General features: G+C 36.4%; 1 protein-coding gene across 2 annotated transcripts in view; it reads left to right on the forward strand.

Moving 5' to 3' along the window:
* The window catches only part of SLC12A2 (solute carrier family 12 member 2), a 106,596-nt gene that overhangs the window by 18,121 nt on the left and 69,777 nt on the right, over window positions 1-18,698 (forward strand). For both annotated transcript variants that reach the window (XM_015067424.3, XM_027076780.2), the window contains exons 2-4: window positions 10,800-10,919; window positions 12,241-12,316; window positions 12,614-12,709. In XM_015067424.3, the coding sequence (XP_014922910.2) occupies window positions 10,800-10,919; window positions 12,241-12,316; window positions 12,614-12,709 (292 nt within the window). The remainder of the gene's footprint in view (window positions 1-10,799; window positions 10,920-12,240; window positions 12,317-12,613; window positions 12,710-18,698) is intronic.

Here is an 18,698-nt window from a genome sequence, read left to right on the forward strand (position 1 = left end):
ATTTGAACCTGGATCTGACTCAGGAATAGACACTTCAGATTTCACTTGTACCATTACATGACATTGTTTGGAAAATAGACCTGACCTGTAAAGGGTCAATATTCATTTACTATGTCTTTGACAAAAATCACAGGAAAGGTCCGCGCCTTTGTGGATGCTCCATTTTAATGCATAATGAAGGAGTGGAGGTGGATGCATAGATTACAAATACTGAGTGAATAAAAAGATAATCACAGAGTGCCTTTGTGCTATGATGACAATGAAAGGAGCGCTGATGAGGAGAAACTATGTCGGGCAGCCTGGGACGGAGGAGCCACACTTAATCTACGACCTAAAAGATTTGAAGGAGCCAGTCATCTTCAGAGTGTGTTACAGGCAGAGGGAACAGCAAGCAAAATGTCCCCCTCTCAGAAAGTACTTTAAAACCAGTATTACAACAATAAAGCAATATTACATCAAATTAAATATTTTAGTTAGAACGCTTTCAGTAATTTTCTAACTTAAAGGATAGGAGTTTGAGGGTGTATAAAAGTATGTATGATAACTTCCAAGGAAATTTACAGAAATAGGAAAGTGGTCTGTAATTGGAAATGTTTACTGTTTCTTTAATCTTGTTATAGGTGGTAACAAAACATTGATGATAAGTCTCAAAAATTCTGGGTAGGTAATTTTATTTTTCAAACCTTCCTGGAAAGGAATGGATGTGTAGGTGGATCCAGGAGTCAAGAGGTTACAATGGTAAAGCATATGATGGATGAAAGAAACTTGTATGACCTAGAACATTTGATATAAAGGAGTTACTAGCTGAAGCACCTGATGTGGGTTTTTAAGTGAAAAATAGAAAATCCTAGGTAACGTGAAACTGAATGACAGGACTTTTTTTTTTTTTTTTTTTTTTTTACCTACTTTCTGTGCCATGATAGCCTCCAAATACACTATTAAAGTTAAATACCAGCTACAGCTCTATTGGTACACAATTTTATATTTAAACATTTGACATGTCTTCCCAGATAGATTATGTCCGGACCGTAGCTATTCTTTCTCTTCCATAGGGGGTCCAGGGCAGCTGTCTTTAAGAATCCTCTAGGGCAAAGAGTTTTGTAGACATTGTAGACCCTGGGGGCATTTCTACAAAGCACAAACAGGTTTAAAAATAATCCCTTGTGGTTCCATCCCATGTAGAACTTGGGTCTTTGTTAGGAGGAAAATGTCAGAAGCTTTTAGCTTCTTTAGATGTGGAAGCAGAGGAAGGAGGGAAAGATGAAACAAGGTTGAAGAGTGAAAATAGCTGGGAAATTGCCAAGTTTGAGCAGGACATTTTCCTGAGTTGGGTGATTTGTCTGTCTTTTGTCCCCTTGCCCAAAATATTTTAATTGGCTCACTGTTGTATGTGAACTTCTACCATTTAGAAGATTCTCAGGGTGCCTGGGTGGCTCAGTCTGTTAAGCATCTGACTTCGGGTCAGGCCAGTGATTTCACGGCATGTGAGTTCGAGCCCCACATTGGGGTTTTTTGCTGAAAACTCAGAGCCTGGAGCCTGCTTCAGATTCTGTGTCTCCCCCTCTCTCTGCCCCTCCCATGCTCATGCTCTGTCTCTCTCTGTTTCTTGATAATAGATAAACATTAAAAAAAAAAATGAGAAGATTCTCTGCACTGTCACATTAATAGCTGTATAGTTTGGGCTGTGTTAACCTCTTAAAAGACTGTTTCCTCATTTTTAAGTGAAGTTAATACCTACCTCTCAAAGATGTGCCAATTTAGGGAAATAGGACGTGTAAACACTTAGGGAAATGTCTGGCACAGTAGTTTTCAGTAAAAACTGTTATTAAAGTAAGCCAGACAGATTATGAAGGTCTCACATACTAAGAATTCTTGGTTGACCTAAGGTGATGAGTAACAAGTCATAGATTATGTACAACTATATTTAGTAAGAAACTTTTGCTTATTAAAAGCAGGAAAAGCTATATTTCATCGTATCTGGCAATATTAGTAGAATTCTGGTGTGTATCACAGACTGGAATTGATAGGGTTAGGTTCAGTGTCCGGGTTCACCTCACCCCCAAATATATAAAATCAAACTATTTTTTAACCCACAAACCAATTCTCATCCAGAATTGAACTCTTTGCAAGTAATTGGGAAGACATCATTCTTATCTCTGTTATGTTTTCCAGATGTTCATGTGCTTATAGAAAATAGTAAGGGGGTAGGTCAGAAACGCGTGGAACTAAGTGCACTAAGGCAGCTTGTGATAACTGCTAACTAAGCTTTTCCATCTTGTTTTTTTCATTTAGTGTGTTTATTAATTTGGGATAGAATTTAAAACAAATTTTGAAAGGAATTCTTATTTCAGTCTTATATGAGATCTCCCTTGATGTTGGACTTGTGACATTTTTGATGGTTATAATTAGGATTTTTTAGCATTTAGATGATGTGGTCTTCCAGAATAATTTGAAATTGGACTAAACATTTTTTTTTTATTTTTTTTATTTAAAAAAAATTTTTTTTTTCCAATGTTTTTTTATTTTTACTTTTGGGACAGAGAGAGACAGAGCATGAACGGGGGAGGGGCAGAGAGAGAGGGAGACACAGAATCGGAAACAGGCTCCAGGCTCTGAGCCATCAGCCCAGAGCCTGACGCGGGGCTCGAACTCCCGGACCGCGAGATCGTGACCTGGCTGAAGTCGGACGCTTAACCGACTGCGCCACCCAGGCGCCCCTGGACTACACATTTTTTGTATATTGTTAAATTTATGTATTCTTTACAATAGCTACTATTACTGTACCTAGGACCTTATTCTGAATAAGCACTTGTTAAATGCATTTAAAGTTCATAGCTGTGTATCAACATCCCTCCACCCCCACATTCTTCTCCTATTCATGTTGTTTCTGTAACTTTGGATTATTTGGTAAGGTCAATTTACTTTGTAAAAAGGTACATCAGTTCTGACTGAGATCCAAATTTTATTTCGTAGGTCAAAATGCTAGAAAGCAGTGTATAGTTATAGTTCCCTAGTCTACATTTGGCGGGGTCAATGAATTTTTGACTCCTTTTTTGTGGTAGCAAAAAAATGATTAGATTGTGTGTGTGTGTGTGTGTGTGTGTATAGCTTCTTGAAAACTAATTCTCTGTCGTAATATATTCTCTTTTTTTCTTTGCAGCTTTATCTTCAATGAAATAATCAGCCTTGGGTTTTGTTTTGGTTTTATTTTGTTTCATTTTGGTAAAACAGTACCTTTTCTTGTTTGATCCTCACATTAACTGTGTAAGTTAGCGTATTGGTTTAAGAACCACTTTATAGTTGCAGAGGCAATACTAGAAGCAAATTGCGTTTGTCTAAATAAATAGACCTTTCCACAGAAACATAGACTCACAGTGGCTCCATAGAACATAATGACGACTCATGCAGTATGCATTTCAGGGAGGCATTAGGCAGACAAAAGGAAGAGGAGTTCTAGTTGCAGAAGCAGTTAAGTGATGCTCACTGGCACAGGTTTTGGTCTTCCTGTACTGTGATAGGTTGAGCTGCTCAGCAGGTGCCACAGGAACATCCTTGACCAGGTACCTAGAACATGCAGAATCCTAGGCAAGCTGCCACCCTTGCTCAGACAGGGCATAATCTCGTTCTTGTTGAAAAGTGGTCAGGCACTGAAAAGCCAGGGCACCTAAGAATAAGTTTTCCACAAGTTCTTTTGAAATATATAACCATAAGTGAGTCATAATCTCACATTTCTAACATGGCACTGGCATTTAAATTTAAGTTGCTGTATTATAAGCAAGTTGTATCAGCTGGCTTTATAGTCACGAACTAGAAACCTCAACTGCTTTATGTGGCTGTGTTGTTACCAATTGATCTTTATTTAGAGAACCTCAAGAATCCAGGGGGATGGTACTGGTGGGCAGGGATTGTTATTTCCCTTTTACAGATTAAGAAACTGACTGTTACAGAGAGGCTGTGACTTGAAATAGGGTACTATTGAAAAGGCACCCAACTTTTTTTTGACTGGGTTAAGCATTTAATTTAATAGAGGCTGCTTTGGTATAGTGGAAGAAAACCCACATTTAAGGCAGAAGACCTACCCTTTCATCTCTAACCTCTGCTGTAAAAATAAGTCCAGGAGGGCTGGAAAGCACCTAATAATGATGCTTGATAAAATTGATTAATGAATGGTTGTTTGATGAATGAGTAGAAGGATGTGATTATGTTTTATGCCCAGAAACAGCTTTCTGCAAATGTAGAATCTTCAAATAACAGAAAAACATTAGAATTTACTATGGACTTATTTTTTTTTTTAATGTTTATTCATTTTTGAGAGTCAGAGACAGAGTGAGAGGGGGCGCGGCAGAGAGAGAGGGAGACACAGAATCTGAAGCGAACTCCATGCTCAGAGCTTTCAGCACAGAGCCTGACATGGGGCTCGAACCCACGAACCGTGAGATCATGACCTGAGCCGAAGTCAGAAGCGTAACCGACTGAACCACCCAGGTGTCCTAGAAGTTACTATGGACTTTAAAAAAAATTTTTTTTAATGTTTGTTTATTTTTGAGAGAGAGAGTTGGGAGAGGGGCAGCGAGAGAGGGAGACCTAGAATCCAAAGCAGATGCCAGGCTCCAGGTTGTCAGCACAGAGCCCGATGTGGGGCTTGAACCCACAGACTGCGAGATCATGACCTGAGCCAAGGTTGCACGCTGAGCCCACTGATCGACCCAGGTGCCCCATGGTGGGCTTTTTAATATATTAAATACAGTTAAGGGATGGGAACATTTCTCTTTTTGAGGAGTGTCCATATTTGAGCATCCATGAGTCTACCTGGAAAGAATATTGTGGCAGCCTTAGGCCTAAAGTTTGCTCAGTTCTTTAAAATACAATTAAAACCGCAAACATTGTCTTTTGCCTGTTGTGACCTGAAATTGTTGAGCAAAGACACTTTTACCAAGTCATTACCAGTTTAATTGTAAAATCAGAATGAATTTGTATTAAAATAAATTAGATTTATTACCATTCTAATAAACATGACTAGAAATGTATTTTATTAGTATTTTAACTATTCAGAAGTTGCTGTGTTGAAACGGTCTTGATGTTTCTTTGCACAGTGATAAACACCTTACCAACTCATTCTTATCCCTGCACGGTCATCTTTCATGAGTATTAGTATCTTTCTCCTGTATGTTGTAAAGACCATCTATGCTACATTGTATGCTAGAGATGAAAATTCTGTGGATTTAGTGACTGGGGTATCCAAAGAAAGAGAAAAAATGACATTTTAATGTAAGGTGAGCTAAAGCATTTAACAATGAGAAGTGCAATGATGTGCACATTTGGGACCTGAGAAGGATGTACATACAGGACAGCCTTGCACTCTAGGTTACAGAGCTAGTCTAAAGCAGTATAAAAGTTTTCAGTGGTAATGTTTTGAAAACGTGGTCAAGTATTTTTTTTCTAAAGCTTGACTTTTATGCATTGTTTTGAAAACAAATCTGGTTTCATCATAAGTTGTTTTAAAAATTCTGAAGAAAATTGTTTTGTTAGGGAAGAAAGAGTAGCTTCATATATAAGTGGCTTTTTTTTATGCTGAGAAATGATGATTAATCTTAGTAGATTACGGGTAGTGTCTTAGATCAAACAGAATTGAAATATGACATTTGATACATAAAAGGTAATTTAAATGGGTGAATTTATGTTTAATTGTTGGGTTGGAAACTGAAACTTTGTAACAATTTTTTTTAGATATCCATTGAGGAATCTAACATACATTTACACTATTAAGGTTTTCATTATTAAGACCTTGTTATTTTTCTCATCAAATACTTTTTTTGATAGTTAGGTGTTTACTGAACCTAATCCAAAACAGAGAAACGGTTTCCTTCGTTTCATGCAGAGGAAAGTTGCTGTTTATAGCACATTGACAATTTCTTTTTCTCATTTCATAAGAATTAGAATAGAAAAAAAAAAATATCCAAGTGGCACACCATTATGTGTACTCTGGCCTGAAATTCAGAGGGTAGGTCTGATCTGGAAATGAATAGGAGCCATCATTTTTACTTCACATACAGATAGTGTTTAAAGCCATGGGTTTAGTGAAATGACCATAGAAAGAAAATACAGAATAAGAAAAGGAGATGAGTCTAGGACCAAGTGTTATATTTAATTGCTGGGTAGAAGATGCTTTGAGAAAGTGTGGCGTTGGAAGAAATGTTTCAAGAAAGAGTAGTCAGCAGTGAAATGCATTTCAAAAGTTGAATGGAGAGTGACTGAAAGATGTACATTAGATGTGGCAGCAGAGAAGTCTTGGGATGTATTAAAGCTATTTTTGTGTTGTGGGGTGAAGCCAGATTGGCCGTCATTGAAGAATGTGCTGTAATATTTCAGCAAATTTGGCTGGGTGTTTGTTAATGGTACGTACTGGTGGTTTTGTGGGGGGGGGGGGGTGGGAGGGGGTGGTCATTGTGTGGTAAAAAGTTAACCATCATTAAAGGAGAAGGAATGATCGAGTTGAGAAGGGAGAGAAGAGATTACCCACACTGCAAAAACTTTTTTCTCTACTCTGCAAAGAAATAATGGCCATGGAGACCAGAGTTCCTTTTCATTTTTGTATTTTCTGTGTCCTCAGAAAAATGGTCAACTCTTCACTCTTTCTCTCTGTAAGTTTCTTTTTTCATTTTGTTTCCATAGCTTCGCCCACTTGCTCTTCATCCCTGGCCCCTCTCCTAAGTTCCAGTCATGAATTTTTTAACAGCCTGATAGAACTCTTTAATTGTCTCATGACTCCTCAAATTGAGCATGTCCAGCTGAATTAATCATTCCCTTTTCAGGCTAACATAATTTACTAGTATCTCTTTCTTTCATTTCGAAATCCTTCCACTTACTGAGGGCCTAACTCTCTGGGTCTTTTATTGTTTTCCTGTCTCTTCCTCTCTTCCCCATTCTGTCCTCACCCCGAACAGCAGTCCTGTTTGGTAGACTCAGAATCACAATTGATATTTTCTGAAAGATTTTTCCCCACATAAATCCAAATTAATTTGGTCCACTTGGTCCATCTCATTTGATATGGTATTAGCCATAAAATTCAATTATGTTGTTTATTTTTGACCTTTTATCCATTATGTGAAAAACAGTAAAAAACACAAACCTATCATAACTGTGAAAATGTTAGTTGGGTTGAAGATATTATTTATGTAGCTTTTTATCAGCATAATTTTATTTCTTAATGGTAAATGTGAAATTTTCTGATTATAAGGTTTTTAAACAATTTTTGTATGTATGCAGAATCCCACACTGACATTTTCATTCTTTTTCTGAAATTAATTTATTTAAAGGAACAAAATATGTGTATTCTACTTTGATTTCGTGTTACTGCAGGAAATTAATACTATGTAAACCCAATTCTATTATATTTAAATGTATTGATTGAACTATAAGTAATAAATACTTGATTATAATTTTTTAATTGTATGCTAGAGATTAGTAACGGTTTTTAAATAGAGCATTGGGATGTGGAAAGGAAGATAACTTTCATTTTATGTGGAGTCATGTTTATTCTAAAATATGCTTTCATACATGCAGGAAAATCTTCATGTTTTGAATACAGTTCATAGTATGGTGGAGATTTGCATAGTTATCACTAGATCTTCAACTTTGATGTGGAATTCTGATAAACACCCACAGCAAAAATTTTAAGATGCCTGCATGCTTTTTGCATTGTTAAAAAGACACCCACATTAGGGCGCCTGGGTGGCTTAGTCTGTTAAGCATCAGACTTCAGCTCAGGTCATGATCTCATGGCTTGTGAGTTGAAGCCCCACATGGGGCTATGTGCTGACAGCTCAGAGCCTGGAGCCTGCTTGGGATTCTGTGTCTCCCTCTCACTTTGCCCCTCCTCTACTCAGGCTCTCTAGCTTGCTCTTTGTCTCTCTGTCTCTCTCTCAAAATAAACATTAAAAAAAAAAAAAAAGACTCACATTAATACTTAACCTTGGAAAAGTTAGCTTATGACATATATATGTCTTTTTCGTTTTAAATAAAAATGGAAAGGAAGAGGTATTTTTGGATATTATAGAAACTATATTTTTTTTTGTAATACTTGGAAGATTATATAATATATTAACGTCTCTATTTACAAGTTAAGGGCAGAGCACTACATACCCTAGAGTGAAAGCCAAGGAGCTTCTGTCTGCTTTACAATTGATTGAATTAACAGGGAGAAATTTTTATTCTGGCTTTATTTGAATAATGGAACTATTGAGTCATCAATGCCTATGAGGAGTCTTTTTTTTTTTTTTTTTTTGAGTGGGGAGTGATCATCATCGATGTTGTACCGTCCAGAACACCTTCAACAGTGGAAATAAAGCCAAAGTGGGTTGCTTTTGTGATTGAGTCACACAGGCCTCTGGTCACATTTCTTTTTTTTTCTTGCCTATACGTGTTTCTAACAGTTATGGTTACTGATTACATTGTTTATACCAGATGCTAAGTGAGGAAGGGGAATAACAAAAGGCACATGGACTGACTGAAATGAGGAGTGACACTCTGCAGTCTGATACCAAAGAAAAAAAATGACCAGAAGTAGTCATTTCAAAAATGAGAGCCAGCAATTCCACTGGAATTGAAAATTCTGTTTTCAATTCCAATGAAAATGTATGTCCACACAAAATCTTGTGCACACATGTTCACAGGAGCATATTTCATAGCAGCCATAATGTGGAATGGGCTCAAATGTTCATCAAGTGAAGAACAAATAGACAAATGTGGTATATCCATACAATGGGATATTATTTGGCAATAAAAAGGAGTGAAGTACTGAAACAACATATGGATGAATCTTGAAAACGGTTACACTGGGTGAAAGAAGCCACAGACAGAGGCCACACATCACATGATTCCGTTCCATTTGTATGAAATGTCAGAATAGGAGATCCACACAGACAGAAAGTTGATAAGTGATTGCCAGGAGCTGGAGCAAAGGAGAAATGGGAATGACTGCTGATGGGCTTCGGATTTCTTTTTGAGATGATGAAAATTTTCTAAAATTGATTGTGTGATTGTGGTGATAATGGTGAAACTTGGTGAATTTTCTAAAAGTCATTGACATGTGTACTCTAATTGGATGAGTTGTGTGGTATATGAATTATATCTCCATAAATCTGTGAAAAAAGTATAGCAGATTAAGTTAATTAATTTTTGTTAATGGGAGTGGTTCTATATACCATACGCTTGGGGCAATCTTCTTAGAGTACAGAACCGTAATCATTGATGCCGAAGATAGTAGTTATGAAACTGTGAGTTATAAGGGCAATTATTATAATTTATGTCCCGTAGGCTCTGTTTTTAGAACTCTGTCAACTATCACAGATTTGTGGTTAACACTAACATTCATGTTTAAGTTCTTCGTGATCTTAGGCGGACTTGTTTTTTGTATGTTTCACGTAGGTGAAGTTATTGCCTTGTCTTTTAATGGAGAATGAGGATTAGTTGAAAATTAGATTATTTTTTTATTGTCATTAAAAAGCCTAGGTAAAATAATTTGAAAAAATATATTTAAAGAAATTATTGCATCTAACCTACAATGTTTCTTCTGTGGCTTCAGAACCTAAGAATTAGTAGTCATTCAACTAAATATGGAATGTAAGAGCTGATCCAGGTTGATCTTAAGAAATACAATACATTAAATGGAATTTAATGAGCTTACTTGCCTAATAGATACTGGTCAAGCAAAAAAGGAAAGTTAGGGTTATGACATAGATTTTTCTCTCTGGTAACACAGCATCTGGTATAGCTCATTTCTGTGAAAAATATTTGTATTAGGAAATCACTAGAGAGTATGAACCACTGAAAATGGCTTAAAAAAGTATGGTAGGAAATCTGGATGACAAGTTTGAGGGTTATATGATAATTTAGTTGATTTTTCTCCATTTAAAGAATGAGATTAAAAACACAGCTGTATTTTGTTCCCTGCTGTTGACATACAGGTAAAGAAAAATTATGGGGATAGTGTCAGGGACATGATTCTAGACATAAAGCATTTTCCCTGCCCCAACACCTCCCTTCACCCTTCATGACCTGTTTAATAACGTTGTTCCTCGTTTGGAAATGTGTCATTTATCTTGGGTGTATTGGAACTGAACAAGAAAACTAAAGGAAGAGGGAGAGAGAGAGGGAAGCTAGAGAACAAAATATAAGAATAATACAATCAGACATGAAGGATAAAAACCAGTTCATGTCTGAATCTGAGAAAAATTACAATGGAAAAAAAGCACTAAATGGTTGAATGCAGATGAAGAGTGCGTAAAGGCAGGAGTTAGGAATGAATCTTGGGAATCCGGCTATAACAGACTATAGGGGGAAACCTGTTCATTGGTGATGAGGAGTTTTAAGTTGTTAATGTTGTAATTTCATTTGTAGGAAGGATGCCAACCAAATACTGTAAAGTTGTGGCCAGAGAAACAAGGTCTGAATTGACTTACTTAGCTAAGCCTATACTTAGCAAACAGTATTTGTTCTCCAGACACCACCAAAGTGTAATTAAAATTTGAAATGATTAAAATGGGTTTACTGTCATGATAAGATTTAAATTTTTTAAACACTCATTAATTAAGGTTTTCCTCTACTTTGTTGCTCTACATTTTTTTTAAAGGTAAAATATGTGCTGTACACTTTTTTTCTTAGGTAAAATATGCAGACTCCCTTGATTCTTGGAAATCTGTATCCTCTTAAACATGACTAAATGTATTTAGTGATATTTGTCTTTATCAGGTGATTGTGAACTTCAAATAATGAATAATTCACATTTCTTTTATAACCAGGAACCTTTTGAGGACGGCTTTGCCAATGGGGAAGAAAGTACTCCAACCAGAGATGCTGTGGTCACGTATGCTGCGGAAAGTAAAGGAGTTGTGAAGTTTGGCTGGATCAAGGGTGTATTAGTACGTACCTATAGACTTAATTTTAGAGTTACAACATTTCTTTTTATTAGAAAATCTTCCAAATATTCTTATCATTTCTTAAGAGAGCTTGTCTGTTACAGAAGACCATATTAATAACATGTACCTCTTTTTCTTGTATTAAATTCAGTAAAGGAAACAGGATATATGTATTAATGGAATCATACTGTAGTTGATTTCCTCTAAATTATATTCTGTTACCTCTTATAAATCTCACATATTGTCATTTGTCAGAAATTAAGTATGAAATGATGAAATTGTTGGAAGCATCAGAATCAAGAAAGCTGAACAGGCAATAGAGCTGATAGATTCCTGCTTCCTTTTCTGCTATGCCATTATTTTCTCGAAGAGAAATGTATAAAAGTTAATGAGGAACAAAATAAAGGAGAAATTGTTTTCTTAAGTGTTGAGGTTACTTCACTAGATAGGTTTGAGTGACTTAGTTTCAGATTTGCTTCTGTTTTTCTGTGTTCACATAGGCACTAAGGAACTGACTAGAGTAGACAGGTAAACTAAAAGGCCCTCCCATTTAGACTTTGGGGGTACTTAAGAGTTGTGTTGACATTTAGAAAAGAAGTCGAGGAGAAGTCCCACATCTAGGAGTACTTTCATCACTTTTAATGAACAGAGTAAATGTGAAGCTCCAGGTAGTGCTCTTTGCCTATTCTTAAATGTTCATATTTTAGAAGACTATGTTCTATGTGTAAGCATAATAAATAAAAGTAAAAATAAATACAGGAAGCTCTGTCAAATAGTTGAGAGTTTTAAAAGATGTGTGAGGAGCACCTGGCTGGCTCAAAGGAGTGTGCAGTTCTTGATCTTGGGGTGGTGAGTTTGAGCCCCACACTGGGTGTAGAGATTACTTAAAAATAAATATACTTTAAAAAATAAAACATGTGTGAACAATTGGCATTTTGTGTTGACAGATATTTTGTAATACCTGAATCTTCTGAAGGAATCAGGAAATAAGTCTGTTGATAAAGAACAAGCAAAAATTAAACCTAGTTGCTTTGATAAATGGGAACAGGAACTACTTTCTTAGGGTTGAAGTCTTAAAATACCCTTTTACCTTGTTCAGTTGCTTTTGCTGCTGTGTGTGTGTTATATTATCCCTAAATTAGCTTACATTTTAGCTCTCAGTAAATTCTTTTAAAAATAATATAAAGAAAAGGCTAAGAGATTTAAAGTGATTTTCTCTAGTTCTAAATGTATGTTATCCTCCTTTTGGCTAGTTTAACATATACTGATGTACTATGTTTGATCACTTTGTTTCATCTGTAACTTGGCTTCTTTTCTTTTCTAGGTACGTTGTATGTTGAACATTTGGGGTGTGATGCTCTTCATTAGGTTGTCGTGGATTGTGGGTCAAGCTGGAATAGGTAAGCGAAGTTCCATACTGCTTGATTCACTTGAGAATGAGTAAGCAGAGTAGCTGTGTGCTCATCTAGCCTGGGAACCTCCTAAAATCCAACAATTAGAAATTATTGTACGCTGTTTTTACTTTGTATCAGATTGTTGTCTTAATGTTCCTTTTTTTATAATTTTGGTTTGATTTTTCTAAAATGGGGTAAAAATAAGGTAATTGTTCACTATAATGTAAATTAGGTTTATTAACCTTTTCTAGGTATAGCAAGTTGAAATAAGTATTTCTCAGCCTCTTTTCTTTTCCCCTCAAGGTCTGTCGGTTGTTGTAATTATAATGGCCACTGTTGTGACAACTATCACAGGATTGTCTACATCAGCAATAGCTACTAATGGATTTGTCCGAGGAGGTAAATTCAGTCTTCTCACATCATTGTTACGAGATTACTGTTACTAATAAAGTGAGGTTTCAATTTTTAAATTATTTTTTACCTTTCAAAAAGCAACATAGGTCTGTATAGGTGAGAAATGATACTGAGCACTTTCAAACTAGTATATTTAAATATAAAATTTTATTTCAGCCCATACAAAAACATGTATGTGTCCAGTTACTTAGGATCCTCAATGTATCTTGTAGCAAGAATGGAGCTTCTAACCGATTTCTTCTCATTTGGGTTGCCCCTTATTGCCTCCTCCCAGATTTCAGCTCATAGATGAGTGGCATGCATCCAGTATTTGTTTAGTATTCTATAGGTGTAACCTCATTCTTCCCATTTAGGGGAACTTTGACAGAGTTCTTTTCCCATGACCTGACAGCTGGTATATTACGCCCAGAACTCGGAATCCACACTATCAAGTCTTGGTCTCTTCTTTGGGTGCCCTGAGGCCTCTTTCATTGGAGTCCACAAGATCTGCCTTGTGAGATTTTTACCTCGCCCCCGTCCCCCTCCTGCCAAGGGAGAGAACCCAGGAGATCAGGGGAATGGCTTTGGGACCTCTTGGAAGAAGAAGAGAAGAATTCCATTTTCCAAATCAGAACCCGTCATTTAGCTGGAATGAGGAGATCCCTAGAGAAAGGGGAGAACATGGACTTTAGTATCTCCTGTAAAGTTGTCAGAGTGGATCGACTGACAAGAGGATCAACCTGTACCATCTGCCTCACCTATTTTACAGATCAGTTTGACATTATGTATACACAATTTCTGTTTTATCTGCATCAGCTATTTAGAGAACTACATTGAGCCTTTCATTCTTCCTCATCGTCTTCCTATTTCTTACTTACCAGAATATCCAAATCACTGTGGCCCTGGGGGAAGCTAGTAGCAATATGATTATGGCCGTGCTGAGCATGCATGACTGTTGGCTGAAGTTTTATGTGTACATGAGTCTACACTGAGCCATATTGTGGTGTAAGGTATGGATTTGTCCAAAAGTGTTTCGTCAGGCTACAGTGAGACTTTCTTTTTGGCTTCTTGCGTACTGGGTGCCCCATGCTTCTTTTATTTCTGCTACTTCCATTCTGGGCAATAGAAGTGAAAGGAGAAACGAATGCGGTGTTAGGTACTTGTGGGGACCAGCAAGTCACCAAAGAACTTGTCCCTATCTTCAGGCTTTCCAGTCTAGGTTGTAAGCCTCAATGGGGGCACTGGGGCATGAAGCCGTTAGCAGCATGAATCCCACAGACTGTTCTTCTCCATGTGAACACAGACTTAGGGGAAGCATAGATTCTCCTACATCATGACTGAAAAGCCATTTCATCTTTGATACTGCCAGTAGTTTTTATATATATCCATGAATGCATGTACTTTAGAGACTTTGACCACAAACTTTGAAACTTTGCTAGAAGGCATTCAGTTTTCACTTGTTGGTGACTTTGGAAATTTGGCTGATCCTTGACAGAATATAAAAAAGTTGTTTCATCACCTGCAGTGAAAGTTTCGTGGAGTTTTTTTTCAATGACTGTAAGCCCCTTCTGTCACCTCTATCTGCTTCATGGACTTGGACAGCCGTAAGGGGATTTATTTATGTTCCACAAAGTAGATGCAAGTCTAAATCTTGCGAGAGTATATTGCATCCTATAGTCATGATTCTAAGTTGAATATATTGTTGTGATTCACACGTTTTATTCCAAAAGTCCCTGTCGCTTACTTCTTTGCATAAAAGTTCCCTGTAACAAATGACCAGCCCGGTAGCAGTGAGCACCCCTAGTGCGTATGTTGTGTATTTTCATTCCGAGGAACCAGGGGACCTTAGAGAAACAATTGATTTCCAGATCTGGGCAGGAAATGTACTACAAGAGCCTAGACATCTTTTCACATTGGAAAGTAGAGAGGTAACAAAGGTGCTTGGTTTCAGGTCAAAAGGACCCAGGAGCCAACTTGAAGAAGCTAACACTGACCTAAGTTTGGATAATTTGAACAGCAGTACTACTACTAATAACTGTTTTGAATGAAGATATAATATATGATAAAATCCTTAGGTTCACAGACACCACAAAAAAAGATCTTTTCATTTTTTTTTACCTTTGAAGAATGCTAGGGAACTTATTAGCAAAATTGATAAATAAACATAAAGAATCTCCTGTTGAATCAAGCTTTCTTGAATGAAAGTGTCCTTACCTAAACTCGGTGTAAGCAAGAAATTGATGAGATTTGTTCTCTGATAATTATTCTATGTGATAAGGGAAGAAGGAAAGAAAATTAAAATGTTCCAACTTTGTAAGTCCTTTACTCAATAAAAGTATCTGAACGATTGTTTTCTGAGAAATTGAATCTGAACTATGTCATTGCCTGTAGCTCCAGGAAGCATTTTATATAATATGCAAGGGAGACAGGAACTTGGTAAATGACACTATAGGATGACTAGATCAAATTCCAGACTGGGAATGTCTCTGGAACAAGAATCCCACCCCCCCCTCTTTTTTTAAGTAATGTGTACACCCAGCATGGGGCTCAAACTCACAACGCTGAGATCAAGAGTCACACGTTCCACCGACTGAGCCAGTCAGGCACCCAGGAATCCTTATCTGACATAATTTTCTAAGGAGAAAAAGAGGGAGAGAGTTAGGGTTTAAAACTCATGTATAGGTATGAGTTTGTTTGCCATTTGTAACCGTAAACTACTTTGTCTTTTAGTGGGTTGGGACCAAGAGTGCCAAGTTTGGATCTCCTCTAGCCCCATCACTGAGGATTGATTTTCACTTCCTGTCTTAAAAGGGCTACATAGGGAAGAGAGGAATGGAGCTAGAAGTGTCCATAGGGTCAGGGTGCTGAAGGCTTAGATATCTAATGGAGAAATGGAAGGGTATCATGGGAATAGTGATGTTTTGAGGCCCATCTCAATTTTCTGTGATTGATTATTAAGGGAATTAACAAGGAAATATTTTACTGAAAAGTTGTGGTTGCTCTCTATAGTGGTTTTAATTTGGAGAGACTCCTTTTGAACTTGCCTAGTTATCTTATTAATATAAAGAACTACTTGAGGTAGTGTTCAACAGTTTATCTTGATTCTTAACTTATACATTGATTTATATTTTATTAATATTGAATAATATTTTATTCTTGGTTTCTAGGGTATGTTTCCAGCTGTGTGGCAGTATGTGAAATGTATACTTTTCCTATGTGCTTTTTGCCATAGGAGAGGTTTAAGTTTACCAAGTAACCTTAACATTGGCTTTAACAGTACATTTTGGAGATTAAACAGATACCAATTTATAAAAGTGTAGTTTTTTTAAATATGAAATAACTGCTAACTTATAAACAAATATAATGTCCAGTTATGAAGTCTAGGATAAAAATAATATAACAACGTTCAGGGTTTCTTTAAAAAAAAAAAGTCAAAACTTAAAAAATATAAGATGCTTAGTTTTGGGCTTGATGAGATTTTAGTAATGATGTTTGGATAATCATTACAACTACTAGCAGGTGAGAGCATCATCCCCTCAGTTCTCTCCCTGCACAGAATAAGACGAGCAGTGCTGAGTAACTTCGGTACATCTTTACCTTCATCTCTGGCATAGTCCTTAGCCCAACAGACACATACATTGTACAGATAGTCAGGAGCCAGGGCTCTTTACTGTGCCACAAATCCTGTCCTTGTTGAGACCTGGGTTTTACAGAATTGACCTGAGTCATGTTCAACGAGTTCCGCAACCCAGATGGTGCTGGCCAGCGGCTGCTTTCACTGAGATCTGCATTTTCTAGATGTCACAGGCCAAAGTTTTTCCATCCACAAATAATTAGTCTGTGAATATGAACTCGTTTATGACATAGAGGACAAGCAGAGGCAGCCTTTTATAACATGAAAGTGTAAATACTAGTTGTTCATTGTATTGTGTTATATGACCTGAGGGTTAAGTTGAAAACAGAGATTAGTGCAGTTTCAAATAAAAATCCAGATTACACCAAATTCAGAGGAGTAGTTCTGAACATGTAAAATCAACATAAATGACCAAGGTGAAATTTTATATTACTTGTATTTCAGTCACTCAACAGGTAATTGTTGAGCTCTTGGTGACAGGCACTGGGTTTGTAACCATCACTGTCAGACAAGATCCTATTTTCTTGGAGCTGTGTTCAGATAATAGTGGCAATTATTTTTTGAAACATAACTGCTGGGCATGATAACATGCTTTTGACCTACATTATCAGATTTAATGCATCACAGTTGTTAGTCCCATGTATAATTTGTACGGATGAAGAGAGCGAAAATGAAACACACTAATTTTTTCAACAAATTTAAATGTTATGCAGGTTTTACTGATGAATCTTTAAGTTTCTGCAGTATGTCAGGATTGTCTTTATATACTTCGGTTTCATTTTGCTGAAATAATTGAAGACCTCCTCATTCTGTATATAGGTAAAACTAAATATTGGAAGTAATCCTACATTTTTCACATGGATTCTAAGTGACAGAAAGTGCTTTCTGTATTAGTAAAATCAGATTATCATTGATTGTGCAATTTTTTGTTTAGTCTATTATGTAACTATTCATTCCTGTCATCACCAAGCAATGAGTTGTAACTTAGAAATAAGCTCCATAGTTCTTTCCTTTTATTGCTAATTTCTTTCAAATTACAGCTTTCCAGATCAGTGAAATGTTTGAAGAAGCTGTAAAAAGCAGTTCTGTAACAGTTGTATTATGAGGTTTTATTAGACTTCAACATAACATTGTGTTTTCAGTTTAGTAAAAACATGACTTAACAAACCACAAGTGGCTCAAATGTGAATCTGGCAAGTAGTTGTAAATAATTTTTCATTTGGGTTTTCTCTTTGACTTACTTAGTGGCATTTCAATTTTGCCAGTCTTTAATGATTAAAAATACTTGAATCTCATTCTGAAATTGTCTACTGCAGAATTAGGGCTCTATGTCTTGACTCTTCAAGTTTAATATTTAAAGTGATCAGTTACAGTGGTAATATAGCACTCAGTCCTAGTCAGAAGATTCCGTGTTGGTTCACACATCTTTCTCTACTTGACTTAATAATGACAACAGAATACAGCAAATTTGACCAGTGTTAACAGGCACACAAAGTATTGTGTATTGGTAAACCAGGGTATTAGAATGTATTTCCTAGAACAGTAACCAAAATGGATATTGGATCCTTTTGGGTCCATTATTGCCCCATTGTATTCTCAAAATCGTTCCTCAGAATGTTAACACAAGGTGGCTTTGGATAAACTGATTGGTCAGTATACAGAAGTAGGTGGTTTATTGCTGTAAAATTCTGGTGTATTTTCTAAACATATTAGATGAATTTTGGACAGTAAATGTTAAATAGTTTACTTTCTCATTCCTAAGTTTATTACTTTTTCGTTATTTTGACCTTTTGATTTGTCTCTTCCTCAGTACATCAACAAAAGCTTTATTTTATGAAATTTCCACAGATACAGTAGAGCATATAGATGATTCATATTATATATATTGATCATTTCATCCACGGTAAACAAAGGATGTTTGGTCACAAACTTCATTTTCGTCTGTTCGGTGGCTAACACCTTGCTGGAGATTTTTATTAGTTAGAAATTTTGAACCTTTTTTTTTTTTTTTTTTGAGTGTACTTGACCCACTGACCCACAATGTTACATAGTTCTAGATACACAACTTAGTGATTTGACAAGTTGTTACATTATAATATTTTCACAGGAGTAACTACCATCTGTGTCATTATATCGCTATTACAATATATTGAGTATTGTGCTGTGCCTTTTATTCCCATTCTGACTTATTCCTTCCATAATCGGAAGCTTGTATCTTCCTCTCCTCTTCACCCACTTTGCCCAACTCCCCATCTGCCTTCCCTCTGGCAACCATCAGTTTGTTACCAGTATTTATAGGTCTGAATTCTGCTTTTTGTTTGTTTATTCATCTGGAGTTTAGGTAGGGTTTTTTTGTTTGTT

Source organism: Acinonyx jubatus, chromosome A1 (assembly GCF_027475565.1).
Source record: "Acinonyx jubatus isolate Ajub_Pintada_27869175 chromosome A1, VMU_Ajub_asm_v1.0, whole genome shotgun sequence".
In the NCBI taxonomy this organism is placed as follows: Eukaryota; Metazoa; Chordata; class Mammalia; order Carnivora; family Felidae; genus Acinonyx; species Acinonyx jubatus.